At 40.0% G+C, this 15584-nt stretch overlaps 1 protein-coding gene across 2 annotated transcripts in view; it reads left to right on the plus strand.

Annotated features, from left to right (window-relative positions):
- The window catches only part of LOC148900702 (heterogeneous nuclear ribonucleoprotein C-like 1), a 51370-nt gene extending 35857 nt beyond the window's left edge, over positions 1-15513 (plus strand). The window contains exons 3-7 of one of the 2 annotated variants that reach the window (XM_088992622.1): positions 6537-6581; positions 9095-9267; positions 12493-12606; positions 13484-13632; positions 14133-15510. In XM_088992622.1, the coding sequence (XP_088848748.1) occupies positions 6537-6581; positions 9095-9267; positions 12493-12606; positions 13484-13632; positions 14133-14171 (520 nt within the window). In that variant the 3' untranslated portion in view covers positions 14172-15510. Of the gene's footprint in view, positions 1-6536; positions 6582-9094; positions 9268-12492; positions 12607-13483; positions 13633-14132 lie in introns of both variants that reach the window. The other variant, XM_088992623.1, reaches the window with a different exon arrangement.
- Positions 15514-15584: the final 71 nt, after the last annotated feature.

Here is a 15584-nt window from a genome sequence, read left to right on the forward strand (position 1 = left end):
CATTTGCAAAGTGAAGTGTGAATTGGGACTTCTAAATGTCCTCCGCTGTCAACCTTTATTTTCAATTATGTTCCTATAATTTATTTCATAGGTGGCATATACTGAGCTATAAACTTCTTGAAAATCAGGTAAACTAGCACACTCATCCTTTCTCTGTGTGTCTACGCCACTCTTAACCACTGTCCAACTGAGTGAGCCTTTACCATCAGCTAATGTACCAATTGGCATCAAGAAGACCAGTCAGACGCTGTGTGTTGTGAGGTGGGCAAGAAAAAAAGCAATCAGTCTTTCTATGGACACATTTTCTCAGGATTCCTGCTCCCTGATGTATCTCATGTTGTCTGATGCTTTCTGTCGGTTGCACCAGCTCTCCTAACGCTCACACTCCGTGCCTCCTTGTTGCATCGACAATCCATCTACAGGTCCTCTGCTTCTTTTTTACGATGAAGTGGCCGGGCCGTGAAACCCAATGTGCTGTCAGACATTCAATGCAACATAAACTAAAGACAGGAGAAATGATTGCAATCGGAAGCACAGTCCTTATCTCAAGATGAATGAATTGCTTTCAGCCAATAATCCAACCTGGAGTCTCTCTTGTTGGCTGGAGTAGCCTTGCGGTGATAAATCAGTCCATGCGCTGAGTATTGTACATTCACACGATGCGGTCCGGTGAGCCAGGCGATAATGGACACCTAGGAGTAGATTACATGGTTCTGTATTACAGTATTGATATTCTACTACCATGAACATGTCATGTGTGCATGTGAAAGTATTCCCCTGAGAAATAATAAAGATGGGACCTTGAGAAATATTGAATCTGAAAAATATGCAGAGGACATGACAAAAAATAAAAATTGAACAATAGCTTGACTGTCACTTGATTTATATCATGTGTCAGAACCATAATTTACATAAAAAAAACACTGGTAACTTTTGTCTATGTGTGCCCTGCGATTGACTGGCAACAAGTTCAGGGTGTACCCCGCATACTGCCCGAAGACAGCTGGTGAATTTCATGCATTCTATTGAACTAGATTGCTGAAATAATTATTAGATTCTGTGAATATAGAGAATAATATGCATGAGTAGCCTTATTATAAACAATTATTACACAGGAAAATGATATTGAAGAGCTGAATTGAAAAGTTGTCACAATAAAATGTGGATACAATTATGTTGGTGCGCGTGTTATTGAGGACGACATAGTAGTCTTGAATGAAATTGTTATGCAATGAGTAGAAAACAAACCACATTTTGAGTTTGCGAAAAAAAATATTCCCTCACCATGTACAGTAAAGTCTCGTTATATCGATATCGGATATATCGATAGTCCCGGTTATATCGATACTATTTCTATGCACGCGCGGAGAAAATTACATGCAAACAGGGTCGGATATATCGATAGTCCCAGTTATATCGATATTTTTTTGGACTCCCTTGAATATCGATAGAACGAGACTTTACTGTATTTGAATATATGTCATAGTGTAGCATTTTATGAGAAAATCAAGCTATTTGAGCGCAGCATATCTACCGTGGTTGTTGGATGGTGTAGTGGGAGACTTGCAATTTCATGGGAGCATTACGGCTAGGTTTTTCTATACAGTAGGCACAAATACAGCCATTATCTTGAAAAACACTCCTTTGAACATCATTGTGAGTATGTGTGAGTGAATACGTCTGTGCGATTGTAGTTGTAGTGATTCTAAAATCGACACCGGCGTAAATGGGACCCTTTGAAGTCAAATGCTGAACAATTCAGAGTTACATCAAAATGTTTAGAAAAACACCTCTCAAGTCGGACCAAAACACTGTCATGCTCTCTTGTCAGTGTATTGAACTCAAAGCTCTGCCCTGCTCAGTATTGGATTGGATTGGATTTGCCATTATTAGTCTCGCAGTGGAGAAATTTACATTTCACAGCAGCAAAGTGATGAAAGGAATGAGAGTAGAAAAACAAAATGCATGAGCTGCTGGAAAGGCAGCCACTCTTGCGGCGCTGTCTTGAAGTCAAAAGAACAAAAAATAAATAAAAAAAATAACAAATAATAACCCCATTATAATTATGTATAATATTATATATATAATTATAACCCCATTTAAGTCGATATAAGGCCATTTGCTCTCTCTCTCCCTCTTGGTATGACAGCAAGAATTGCATGTCATCAGATGGTGAGAACACATTTCTTAGTTTTTGACTAATCTTTTGAGACGCACAGAATATTGTATTGTTACAATACAAGCACCAATTATATCAAAAGAAACAGTACATTCTCTTGTTTTATTATGAAAAAAATCTGATACTTTGCCATCTTTTTTTTTATCCAATGGATCGAAAACGTGAAACAACTAAAACAAGGCTGTAAATGCTACAATAATGACAATGTTGATTATTATTCTTATAGATGTGCTCAAAAAACACCCATTGCGTGACACTGACTCACGGCCTGACTCGAGTTGAACGTCATGAGAATTTTTTTCCAGGGCGTTCCTCATTCACTGCATCATAATCACCAGTGCGACACACTTGCGACTACTGTGCCACACACTCTGCTTGTACAAGACAGTAAACATACATACTCTCTTCAAGTGTGAAGTGACTACTAAATAGTGCGGCTTTCAATGTGTTGAGTTTTCTCGCCCACTGAATTAATTTTCTCACCCACGTAATTAATGTGACGAGCTGATGTTCACCTTCGAATCCTTATCTTCTACTCAAAAACTGTACTGAATCCAGCGAGACAAATAAAGGTACATCCAATCCAATCCAAAACCATGCAAGGCAATTCCATGCAAGGCAATTCCCGGTTTGTTTTAGTCTTACGGTGGTTTACAAACCTGAATTTCACCGACAAGACAAGCAAAAGATGGCGTTTTGTGCTGCTGCCGGTAACCACAGTTGAATTCCAGTGGATGAACGTTAATGTCCACTGAGATGAGTTATTGAATGAAATCTGAACAAATTCTTGTTTTGTTATAAAAACTTGAGAAAATTAATACACATTCACTTATTTTATATTACTGTATTTTCCGGTGCATAAGGCCCATCGGAGTATAAGGCGCACCACCAATGAATGGTGTATTTTCAAACTTTTCCCATATATAAGGCACCGGACTATACAGCGCACCTTCAATGAATGAAAAAAAAATCAAAATACAGTAAAGTCTCGTTATATCGATATCGGATATATCGATAGTCCCGGTTATATCGATACTATTTCTATGCACGCACGGAGAAAATTACATGCAAACAGGGTCGGATATATCGATAGTCCCGGTTATATCGATGTTTTTTCGGACTCCCTTGAATATCGATATAACGAGACTTTACTGTATAATATATAAATACTGTATATATGTTTCCTAAACATAATGCACACCACATTATAGAGCGCTACAGTGGAGGCTGGGGTTACACACTACTTCATCTACATGCAATACACTCAAACCAAAGGATACCATACATTTTGCTACTAATATATCATTATTCTACCATTGTTGGGTAGTCTGGTTTAGCTGTGACTCTGTTGAATTTAGACTTTTGGTATAAGGATGGTCACACTCCTCAAAGCATACCCCTAAACACACACGCACATGCACACATGCAGGCCAGTACACGTAGAGGCAGATGATTCATAGCCAGCCGTGTCTAATGGATTGCTTTGGCACTTGAGAAATTATGAAAAGAAATTAATTAGCCTTTTGTGACCCTGTGTCCATCTGTCTCCCTCACGCTTTCCATTTTCTCTCTCTCACTTTACCCATCTTTCTCACGCTCACACACATATACACACACATACACATACACACACACTGTCCGACTTCGGAGGTAATTATATTCTAAATAGGCTAACTGCTGTGAATTTGTCTTCATTGAATTCCACTGGAAAATACTTGTTAGTTGTCATGTCGTTATTCTTCCTCATTGACATGCTGACCTCAGATGAGTAATGCATCTCCAGATATTTTTTCTTTCATGCTCAACTAATGATGTTATTTACAAAGCTTAATCGTTTGTCATGTCATTCGAATGATATAGAGCAGATAATTTGCTTTTATTTCGGCAGACAATGTAGAGCACTAATTCGTATCACATTGGTAGTGGTAATGATGGAAAGTAAAAGGACATGGAAAATAGGTTTGTTCATATTGTACTGAACAATGTACTGTGAGAAGTTATTGCGTTTTTGATCACATTAAAAATATTTACGCATTGGGTTTAGCAAGACTGCAGTATGTTGACACCCAACTACAAAGCAGTTTACAATCCAACAAGCAGCCTTAACTGCCCAAAAGCAGATTTGTGATGGACATATTAGATTATTGCTGCTGATGCAGTATGTACGTACGTATCACTTGCATTAGGGTTGACATGTGCACATAACATAACAAAACTACTTTCAACATAAAAGTAAACACCGTTTTTTTACATTTAACTCATCCACTGCCATTCACAAATCTATTCTGGAATTGCAAATATGACAGAGAGCGCCATTCCCGATTTTTTTTTTTCTTAATGCTTGGGTGCCGATAAAGCACTGGCCAAGGCCTGTGGCAATTTTTTTCTTTTCCGCAATGGGGTGCATTTCCCATTTTTCCATGTTAGTGCTATGCTCCAGCTTCATCTGTTGTTAAAGCGCTATATTGACCAATATGTATATATTACATTGTATTTTGGACACCCTCATTTCAATCTCATATAATTCCAGACCCATATAATTTAGGTATTAACTCTTTTTCTGATGAAAGAAGAGAGTCTCAGGCTTCTAACACTGTATTGAATGTTTATGTAGTCCTCAAACGCAATATTCTGTGGGTCCTGAAATGTAAATGACAATGACAAAACCCCGGCACTGGCATACACATTTTTTCACGTCTGGCAGTGAATGAGTTAACATTGACTTCCTGGTCGCTGTGAAGACCGTTCAAAAACTGTGGGTTGGGGCCGGATTTGGCCCTCGGGCTGTAATTTATCTGACTCTGTTCAAGTTCTATTCAATATTCTTACTCGAGTTGAACTTTTGGTGATTCTGTCCACCACTGCTTTTTCTTGTTGTACTTTTACAGTATCCACTTGGCGAGGAGGAATCGATCACAACTTCTCTCTTCTAATTAGGGTCATTCTCATTGGAACCGAACCTGTAACTTCCATTTCAGGCAGCATGCTCTCAAACAGCATGTCACAATGTTTATGGTGGCATGTGAATAGCTTCACCACGAGCTCTCATTATGAATTATTTTGTGGCTGTCTGTCTCCTGAGCATAGGAAGCCATCTGGTGTGAGACAGACAAGTGCCACTGTGGGTAGAGAACATAATTAAAGTCCCATCCAAAATGGGTTTCGAAGCACACAAGCTCAGTCAGGATATTTCCAACATAAACGAGCGAGTGTATTTGGGATGGCATGCCCTTCTTATTCCAGCATTAAAAGGAAAAAAAAAACATATTCATTGTCCTCCATTGAGAGTTTGCCTCCCTGAGCACCCATGGGCAGGTGGCACGGCTTGAGAGTGTCTTACTTTCCCAAAATATCTTGAAGCAACCTGGAAAAATAACACAATTTCACCAATTTACTGCTGGAGCGTATGTTGTCATTTGGATGTGTGCTAATAGGATTCTCTGAAAAGTATCCGATGCCTGCCTGGACTATTTTATCACAATATATATCCATACATGAGCCTGATCAAAGTCGAGAGAAAGCTAAAGCTTTTCGCAGTTTTCCAAATGTGAGTTCAATGGAACGCTCCAGGTAAACAACCACTCATACTGAGGAATACTTTCTTAACGCTGATCACTTTTTTCTTCTTGTGAAATAACTTATGTCATTCTTCTTTATCAACGTTCCTGTTTTGTACCTCCTTGAAACTAATTCCTAATCGTACTCCGAAACATTTAACCTTTGTGCCACAATGTGAAGTATACTAAGTATTTGGAAGGGTGGACATTTTAAATTGAAGAACCCATGAACTCGAAGAGGCTGTTCCATTTATGTTTGAGTGTTCATACAGCTTTGATGTCCAGTCAACTTTGCGGCAATGTTTTTCATGGGGAAAGGAATACCATATAAAATGTATAAATGTGACCTTTCGAAGGTTTTCCAAGCTATAGAATACCTGAAACGTACATTATATCTGGGTGAATAATAAATGCTAACACTTTATATCAGGGGTGTCAAACTCATTTTTTAAATATATTTTTTATACGTAAATGTAAAAGGGTTACTCATGAAATTTAGGGACATTAAAGAACAAGAGGCAAGTAACCCTGAGCATGAACAATTTTAATCTGATTCAATTTGTGATTATCATCAATCGTAAAAATGCATTGGGAAAGGACTGAGGAATTGATCAATAGAGATGATAAAGGTCGGACCGAATTAGAAGAGAGCAACCTGGTTCAAAGAAAGGGCAACAAGGGTCAACGGGGTAGCCGCATGAGCGATTACTAGCAGCAATGTGCAGGAATGCTGAAATCTGACACGCCGCAGTGTAATCTCACTCACCATTTCCCCTCTCCTCTTTGTCTCCATCTTGCAGCAACGAGCTTGACCTGGATGACAGCTACGAAGACTACTATGACAGGTACTGGCAAGAAGCAGGACACACATCTGACTCAAAGTGCGTGTCTGTCCTTGTGTGTGCGTGTGTGTGTGTGCATGTGTTCAGACTCTTCATCACTGATTTGTTTTGCCACGTCTATCAATGACTGCCCCATGGGTTGTCAGACAACTTGAGCCGCACATGTAGTAAGTGGACAAAAATTAACCTAATAGCATAACTGCCTAAGCCATTTTTGGGAGAGAAAAAAAACATGACAAAATGAACAAACAGGAAGTGTTTTGTTGCAGATACTGTACATACAAATACATATATGACTTTCATGAGGTCTTCCATGTACAACATGTGGGAAATCAGATTAACGTTTGATTCATCACAAAACATAATGCCTGTTTTCTTTGTCTTTTAACATATTGCCGATTGTTAGTGTTTCACAAAATTTATTGTATATTAGCACCAGCCGCTTTGCTGTGTAGCATTTACTTTGACGGACTGCACCTCAGATTGACTTTGCATGATTGGTCCGAGACTGAAATTGCTCGGGGACCTTCAAATGTCCCCCAGGGCTTACCCTCACATACACACGCAATGATGTTTTGTTGCTTTGTGTATTAACTGTCAAGCTTTCCTCAACGCTGTTTTCCTTGTTCTGCATTTTCCCGCCTTTGCTCAGGAGGGCAACACTTGCCACTGATTTTCAATTTGTTTTAACACAATGCATGATTACCCCATGCTGCTGGCTATCATAAGTGACATCCGAATATGTGTGTGTCTGCGTGTGTATATGAATGTTTGTGGATCTACTGTGTTTGCACATTTTTACATGCAAGCTCTGCAGGAACTGCGTGCGTTTGCATTTGTGGACTTGCATTTCCTATTATCGGTTTGTAGCACTGACTGACTGACAGAACTGTTATTGCCCGATCTCACCTTGCGCAGAAACGAAGGAAAAGTTCAGACACAAAGATAACTGCTCAAGTTGACAAAGCTGCTTTTGATGGGGGTCTAATCCATGGGGACAAACATGGTCACACACATGCACGCACACACACTTTCCTCTAATCCTCTGTCATCTCCCGAGCTTCCATTTTCTAGTATGACACTTCAGAGCCAGTGTCACAACACATTGTCTGTGTAGCCCTGCAAACTGCTCCGAGGGACTTTAACTCCCATGAGCCATTTGGTCCCTGTGTCTCCATACGCGGACAATACTCAAAAGCCTCTAATCTTCCGCATTTTTGGCAGCCCAATACACTTCATCTTGATGTGACACAGTGAAGCGTGTCTACGTGTGCAGGTGCGCGCGTGTGCGCCGCTGATGAGCACGGTTTGTCTGAGCTCTCGGCTCAGCAGAGAGGCTTCAGAGGACAACAGAGTGAAAAAGCAAAGAAAACACTTCTCTGAGCTGTGACTGACTGACTGACTGGCTAACAGCTCAATCAGTAAACCTGCATTAAGTGCTCGCTGCCAGCAGCTTGCCTCTGTCTTGTTGACGATTTTGCTCAAACTTTTTCCAAAAGGGGTCACTGATGGTGTCGTGGTAAACTTGACTGACTTGTGTGCAAGCAGCGTGGGATTGCTTCCCATTTGGTGATGGTGTGTGTGTGTGTGTGTCACTGGTGGTTTGTCTCTAAATGTAGGGTGTCGTCTGCCTTCATCCATTCAACTGGCCTCAGCGTCACAAGTAGGAAACATACATAACACCATTTAAGCAAGAGTCTGAGGTTTTCAATCTTTTGTTGGATTTATACATCTTTGTTGTCATTGTGGCTTTAATCACATAACTGGTTAATGCAAGAAGCAGTTACAACCGTTTTGAAAATAGCTTTGCTTTTTTGTTTTTTGTTTTTTATTTAATCGCAACTTGACACAGTTGCATTAGTGTAACCATCAGGAAATTGGCCTGAGAGGGTGTCAATAACACCCCTAGCCTGGTGGTGAGCTGTTGATTGACCATGGCAGGACCAATTACGTTCAGTGGCAGAAAGACACATAGAGCCCTCCACAAGGATGTACCAATTCCAGAGCAACAATAATTAAATAGATAAAAAGCGGCAGAAAATATCAGATGAAGCATATTAAGACACACGTCTCCTTTTTTTTCATTTTATTTTAATTGCATGCCTGACATTTTCAGGATGTACGTAAAGGAATTTGGTAATCATTTTTCTGGTTCTCTTCCTTTTGTCCTATTTTTAAATCATGCTTTTAATCACCACAATTCAGAACAAATGTTATTTCACTTTGCTTACGCTCAATATTTTTCATCTCAGCTCATCAATCACTCAATTCTCAAAGTAGTGATAAACCCAGTATGTATTATTATTATTATTATTATTATTATTATTGCAAATTGTAGTTTTTTTTTTTAACCTACACTTAAACGGTGTTATTTTTGCATGGTTAGTTTCACCTGGAGGTTGAAAATGTTTGTTCCTTAAGAGCGAAGACTGTCAGCATTTCGGTGTGCAGACCAAATGATATGCTCCGTTAGATAAATTGAGGTTTATTTGATTTTATGTCTGCTTGCAATCTAGAGTGTATGACTACCAGCGTGTCCCAGCCTCCCTGTCTCCCCTGACTTCAATGGGACCAAGTCTGCCCAAACGATCTCGCTCTTCTTCCTATTCCGCCAAGCACAGACGCAGTCGAGACAGAACCCATTCCAAAAGCTCCAGAGCCCACTCCACGAGTTCCACCACAGCCAAGCGTGAGTAGCATGGATATATTCCAGAACATCTTGGACAGCACTCATAGAAGAATTTGCAGGTATCTCATATAATGTACAGATGTGAGACCGTGGGCACTTGACAACTCGGCTTTGCAGTTTCTGGAAGTGTATTGTCACGGTTTGAGAGGTGGTGATGGTGGTGGATCCCAAAAAGCAGGCAGGAGGGAGCAGCTGGGTGTATTTGACAAATTGTATTAAAATAAAGTCAGCAGGAATAAAATCCAAAACATCAAAGCCATCCGAACAGAAAAGTACAAAGTATCAAAGAAAACCGTGAGTAAAAATCTGCCAAGATGAAACAAACCTGACAGGGTGCAGCAAACAATTACACAGCATACAATGACCCGACACCGAATGGTTGTGCCGGGAGTCCTTTTAACTGCCACTGATGAAGACGACCAACATCTGTGCAACTAAGGGCGGGGCCGACAGTACTACCCATTGGTTGCCAACCAGAACGAGACACATATAATCCCTTGCCCTGTATGGCTCACCTGTTGTGATTGGAGCCGAGTTGAAAAATTGCTGCCTGAAAGGATGTTTTTCAGTCTCCACTCGCAGTCACGATGATTCCGCACGGATGCTTTGAAAAGTGATCAAGCTTTACCCGTACTGACATTTTTGTCTGTTGTGCTAGTAGCAGGGCGTCCACTGTGTGGTTCGTCAAGATCAGATCCTGCCCGACTTGTTGATTTTCAAAGTGGCGCTGAACTGCTGTCAGGGACAGAAATGCTTCTTGTCGGGTGGCGCGTTTTCAAAGCTCCTTCAGTGTCAATTGGCAAGGCACGGCCTAGGGAAGAATATACTTAAAAAACTTAAAAGCCTAAACCGTCAAATGATCATGGTCCCACATTTCTCCAAATGACACTTGAAAGGAAATAGAAAAAGTGATTTTAAAATACAGTAAAGTCTCGTTATATCGATACGCAAGGGAATCCGAAAAAATATCGATATAACCGGGACTATCGATATATCCGATCCTGTGGGGGGGGGGTGCGTAAATGCGGCATCTTTGTTATGGCATGTAATTTCATCATTGGGTTCATGGATTGCGTATCTAACATGTTTTTTGTACAGTAGTGAAGTGAAAAATAAAGTTGTGCATAAAATAAAAACGTCTTTACACTTTTTAATGACTATTTCCTTTCAAAAATGCAACCAACCAATGCTAAATCGTCAAGTTCTATTCACACGAAGTCACGAACGCCAGCATGTACAATCATATGAAAAACAGTGATTGTTGCAAACAATAAAGATATCTGGATGCAACACAATTAAATACTGTACATGGATGAAAAACTGCAACGTTTACATAACTTACGTGACGTTCGAGAGTGGCTGAATAGAATGCCGGCGCGCAGCTGTGACGTTACAACAGCTTTTTGACTGACTCAAGAAAAAAAGTGATGTTGGTTGCCCTTTAATGCACAGTATGGAATGTACAGTCATTTTCAAAATCATGACGCTTCAGCAGACAACACAACAAACATTGTTGCAAAAAACGCTTGCATTCATGTAACAGTACATGTACATAACACTGCAATTAGTATGTATGTAAGCTATTTAAAAAAGTCATCAATCTTCTTCTGCTTCCCATTTTTATATTTTAATATGAACACTTCCATCTTGTTTAACGTTTCTAAAAAAACGGATGCATTTTCTACGGATTCAAAGAAAGATCGCGTGTCCGCAACCCCTTGCAACGCTTTTGTCGAAGTTGCAAAAGGTGTGCATTCAGTCGCGACTTCTTCATCGTCATCAGCATCATCATCATCACGGGAATCTACTGTGGCATACTTGGCTTTGACCTCCGCTGCGATATCCGCATCTGATGAGCTTGGGAATGTCGCAATGTCTTTGTCGACTGCGACATACGATGCAATGTCGGCGACTTTTAGCTTTTCAGCCAACACTGCAAGAGGAATGTTGTCGTCATCCTCTTCGTTAGCTGCAGATGTTTCCTCACTGCACCCTGGATTTTCAAATTTGCAGTGACGGAAGCAGTTCTTGATGGTGTTTTCGGACACCGTGCTCCACGCTTTGGAAATTGCTCTGATGGCATCCAAAACAGTCCATTGTTGAAGACACACGAGCAGCCGTCTGATACACACGAGCTGCCGTCTGAAAATGGCGTCTGCTCGGGAGAGCTGCCACGTAACAAGACACGTGACCAAGTTGACCAATGGCGCGACGGATATATCGATGTAAACAACAAAAATGGCCGGCGGGGGATGAAAAGGAGCACCGTAATAACCGGATTATCGTAACAACCGGGTATCGTATTAAACGGTATTAATTATACATAAAAAGACTAGAAATGTGCAAGGGAAATGAAAATAATATCGTAATAAGCGGTACTATCGTTATAACCGATATCGATATAACGAGACTTTACTGTACGTATATACACCCCATGCACGCTTACGCAATTCTGTAATATACATTAAAGACTAACTTAAAACAGATTCTTTTCTTACAGACAATGTATTTTAGGTGTTCAATTACCTGACATGTTTCGGCGTATACTTCTGCCTTCGTCAGAGTCAACATGTCAGGTAATTGAACACCTAAAATACACTGTCTGTGAGAAAATAATCTGTTTTAAGTTAGATAGTAGACAGGATGAACGTAATACACACTAAACATTAAAGACTATCCTCAAGAAAATATTGTAGATTTTCCAATTAAAAACTCTGTTTTCCTGTAATTTTGTTTATCCATATTTTTCTTCAATTAAGTTGTGAGAACCACCACAGCACCTGCATGATTTACGTGTTGCATGCTCATTAAATCTGAACTTCACTTGCATTTCCTAGCATCTTAAAATACTATCGAAGAATACACCACCAAGTGTTAGCGTGCTCTGCTTTTTGAAATATGTCTGAGAATCAGTAGACTATCATCATACCATCCAACCATTTTCCAGACCGCTTTATCCTCACTAGGGTCGTGAGGGATGTTGGAGCCCATCCCAGCCGTCTTCGGGCACTGAGCAGGGGACACCCTGAATTGGTTGCCAATCGCAGGGCACACAAAGACAAACAACCATTCAAACTCACACCTCGGGACAATTTCGAGTGTTCAATCAGCATTTTCTGCATGTTTTTGGGGTAGTAATCAATTAACCTGTGAATAATGAAGTGTGCCGGTGGTTCCACTGTTTTCCAAGATGTGATTCACATCTCGGTTCTTCTGTTCCTGCAGTGGACATGGAGGAGTTGCAGGTGATTAAAAAGGAGCTGACTCTGATAAAGACACAGATCGATGGGCTGCTTGACAGTCTTGACAGGATGGGCACGCACACAGTCGACCACAAAGGTGAGGCTTTCATTTTGAAAAGATGGAGGTGTGTGGTGAAACGATACATTATTTTTTTCACATCCCAAACACTTTAACACTGACTCCAGTGAAGGGCAATATTTTTTATTTCTGCTCAATTTGTTGCATATGAGTCACACACCTGATCAATATCATTCAGGAGCCCTTGTGTCTGCGCTGTTAGGAGGCTGGGGTAGTGTTTACCTGACAAACCAATTATTATTTACACCAGTCAGGAATTTTGAAATGTTGAACAAGGTCGATATCAACTTCAGTGGGGAGATGGGGACTTATGGCAGTTTAATAACATGCTTAGCAAATAGTGTGCTTGGAAGCACTGTGACAGATGCCTTAAAATTCAAAATTGGAACGCGACAACACCACACAGTAGAGCTGCTGCTGCCCTCGTGTGGACATCTGACGACATTATAGTCACTTCAGGGATTGAATATGCCTCTAAAGAAATTGTCTCAATGAACTCATAATAATAATTATTATTTATTTTATAATTATTTTGAAACACATACATCCATCAGTATTGGGTCATGTCCCTGTTGTCTTCGAACGGTTAGCGTAGTACTCCATGATCTGGTTGCCAAAACTAAATACAGTACTTCATCTTAATGAGTCTTTAATGATGATTCAACTGTGAAGGTGGGTATCTTAGGTCTAAAGTCAGACAATTTAGTTATGACTGATACCAAAATGTATTTTCTGCGTCAACCAAATAGCTCACGTTCACTGTAAATGGAGTTTGATGGATAGTTTTCAGCACCATCCTACAAAAAATAAATAAATAAACTCGATTACTCCCTCACACTATGGCTTCCTTTCCAGCATAGTTTCACATTTAAAGGTTATCCCGTTTTGTCGGCAGGCTCCTCTTTGAGGGAGGATAGTCCATCTCCGTCCTCGTACGCCAGCAGCCCAGAGCACTCCCTTTCTTCCCTCTCCCCACCCAGCTCCCGCCATCAAATCCACAGGGAGACAGCAGTACCGAGAGGGATCAATGAAAACCACCATATGGTAAATGAAAACAAATCCGATGAGACATCATAGTTCTAATTTCTAAGTGTTTTTGTTTGCTGACAGGATTCCATGTCCTCATGGGCCAATATGTAATGCAGAAAACACAATAATTCAATCTGGCTATGTGGCTGTCTTTTGGGGAAACACTTACAGTAACGCCATTGACTTATATTGAGCAGGTGACTGTGTTCCTAATATTTTGATAGCTTGAGGTATTGACGGTGTTACAGCATGGATTTAATTCTCACTCAGTGTAAATATGAAATATTGTTTGTCTCGACAATATGTGCCCTGTGATTTAGCACGCAATCCACGTTTGGTGAAGTCAGGCTCTAGCAAGCCTGAACAGGATGAGCAGTATAGAAAACGGACTTCAAGGAAATTGAGGAAACATTCTCTCATGAATGCATAATCTCAAAACCACTGCGTAATTTGTTTTCAATGAAGTCATTCTGAGCGTGCCGTATCATAACACTTCTCTTTGTTTTATATGGCAGATGAACAATCACAGCTCAGACCCCGAGGAGGAAATATGAGACTTGAAGAGAACAAAGTGCAGAAAACACGGATGGAGTGGCAAATGTGGAAGAAAACCCACAAACGATGAAGCCAATATCTTTATTCCACTAGGAGTGCACATATCAAACAACACTGTAAATTTGAGTTGTGTCTGCAGCTGTCGCTGTATTTTCAAGCAACAACAACACAAGTGGAAGTATATTCATACATGCAAAAGAGAAGAAGTTTTAGGTTGGACTGAGCCGGAAAGAGTTAAATCTTATTATTTGTATAGTACTGGTAGTTGTGAAAGACAACCGGAGTCCGAATCCTGCACCCATTTGCATTCCTATTGTGCTGTGCCACTGTATTTGCATGAACAGAAATGCCCCCAAATAAAGTATTGCAGCGTTAATCCAAAAACAACTGTAAATTATATGGTGTTATTCAGATGAGCCAAGTGGAATCGCCTGGCAAGAACGTCAAAATAATCGGATTCTAATTTATGTTTATCACAATCATTGAAGCCTTCTTTTGAATGGCGTTGAACATGTCAGGCGGGATCATGATTCTGCTGTCTCATGGTGTTTTACTTGAGCAAGGACAGAAAAAAATGATTTGAAAGGATCCTGGGTTTAGACTTTAGTCCATTTAACTGCTCAAGGAACACTGAAAATGCATTCGCTGTTAAAACAATGCGCACACCTCACAAACGTATTTTTTCCAAATGCAGTATGAATGTACTGTTTACATGGAAACTGGAAACAAATTATCCGTCACTCAAGGCACATTTAAGGTATTGAACCTCACAGTGTAAGTTTGTTTATCAAGATGAGTCACCCACATGGCAATTACTCAACAAAGAGTATGTATGGATTAGTATACACAATTTGAGTCATTTTCATACTTTTACTGAAAGTACTGCAACTCTCCACCAACTCCACTTTGGCACAGAGTCGTGTCAAAGTGCTGTGCGCCAGATCAGTGTGTCATTTTGTGCATTATTGTAAACTTAACAGTAAGTGTTCAACTGTCTAATTTCATTTTTGCTTTATTTTGTACCCCTAAAAATAAGGAATATGTATACAAAAACAACTGTAAATTATATGGTGTTATTCAGATGAGCCAAGTGGAAAATACTCATTGTCACTAGTAAAGGTATTTTCATGTTGCCTACACAGGTCATGGGGGTGTGTTTTTATTTCATTGATTAGGGACATGTTATGACATCATATATTACTTTAATTTATTCAATTACTGTGCTTGTAATTCAAAACACTTCACATTCAATGATCATTTCCCATTGCAATGAATGTAACTGCATCTGTTCCAGCCTACCCTGCCCAAAATAAATTTGTAGCAATATGTTTTTTATGGAACGCGCACGTTCTTTGTTCTGGACTACTGTACCTTTCCCTTTGCCTCTTATTGTGGATGTATTAAAAAATATA

Source organism: Hippocampus bargibanti, linkage group LG03 (assembly GCF_051943395.1).
Source record: "Hippocampus bargibanti isolate YZ-2025 linkage group LG03, ASM5194339v1, whole genome shotgun sequence".
In the NCBI taxonomy this organism is placed as follows: domain Eukaryota; kingdom Metazoa; phylum Chordata; class Actinopteri; order Syngnathiformes; family Syngnathidae; genus Hippocampus; species Hippocampus bargibanti.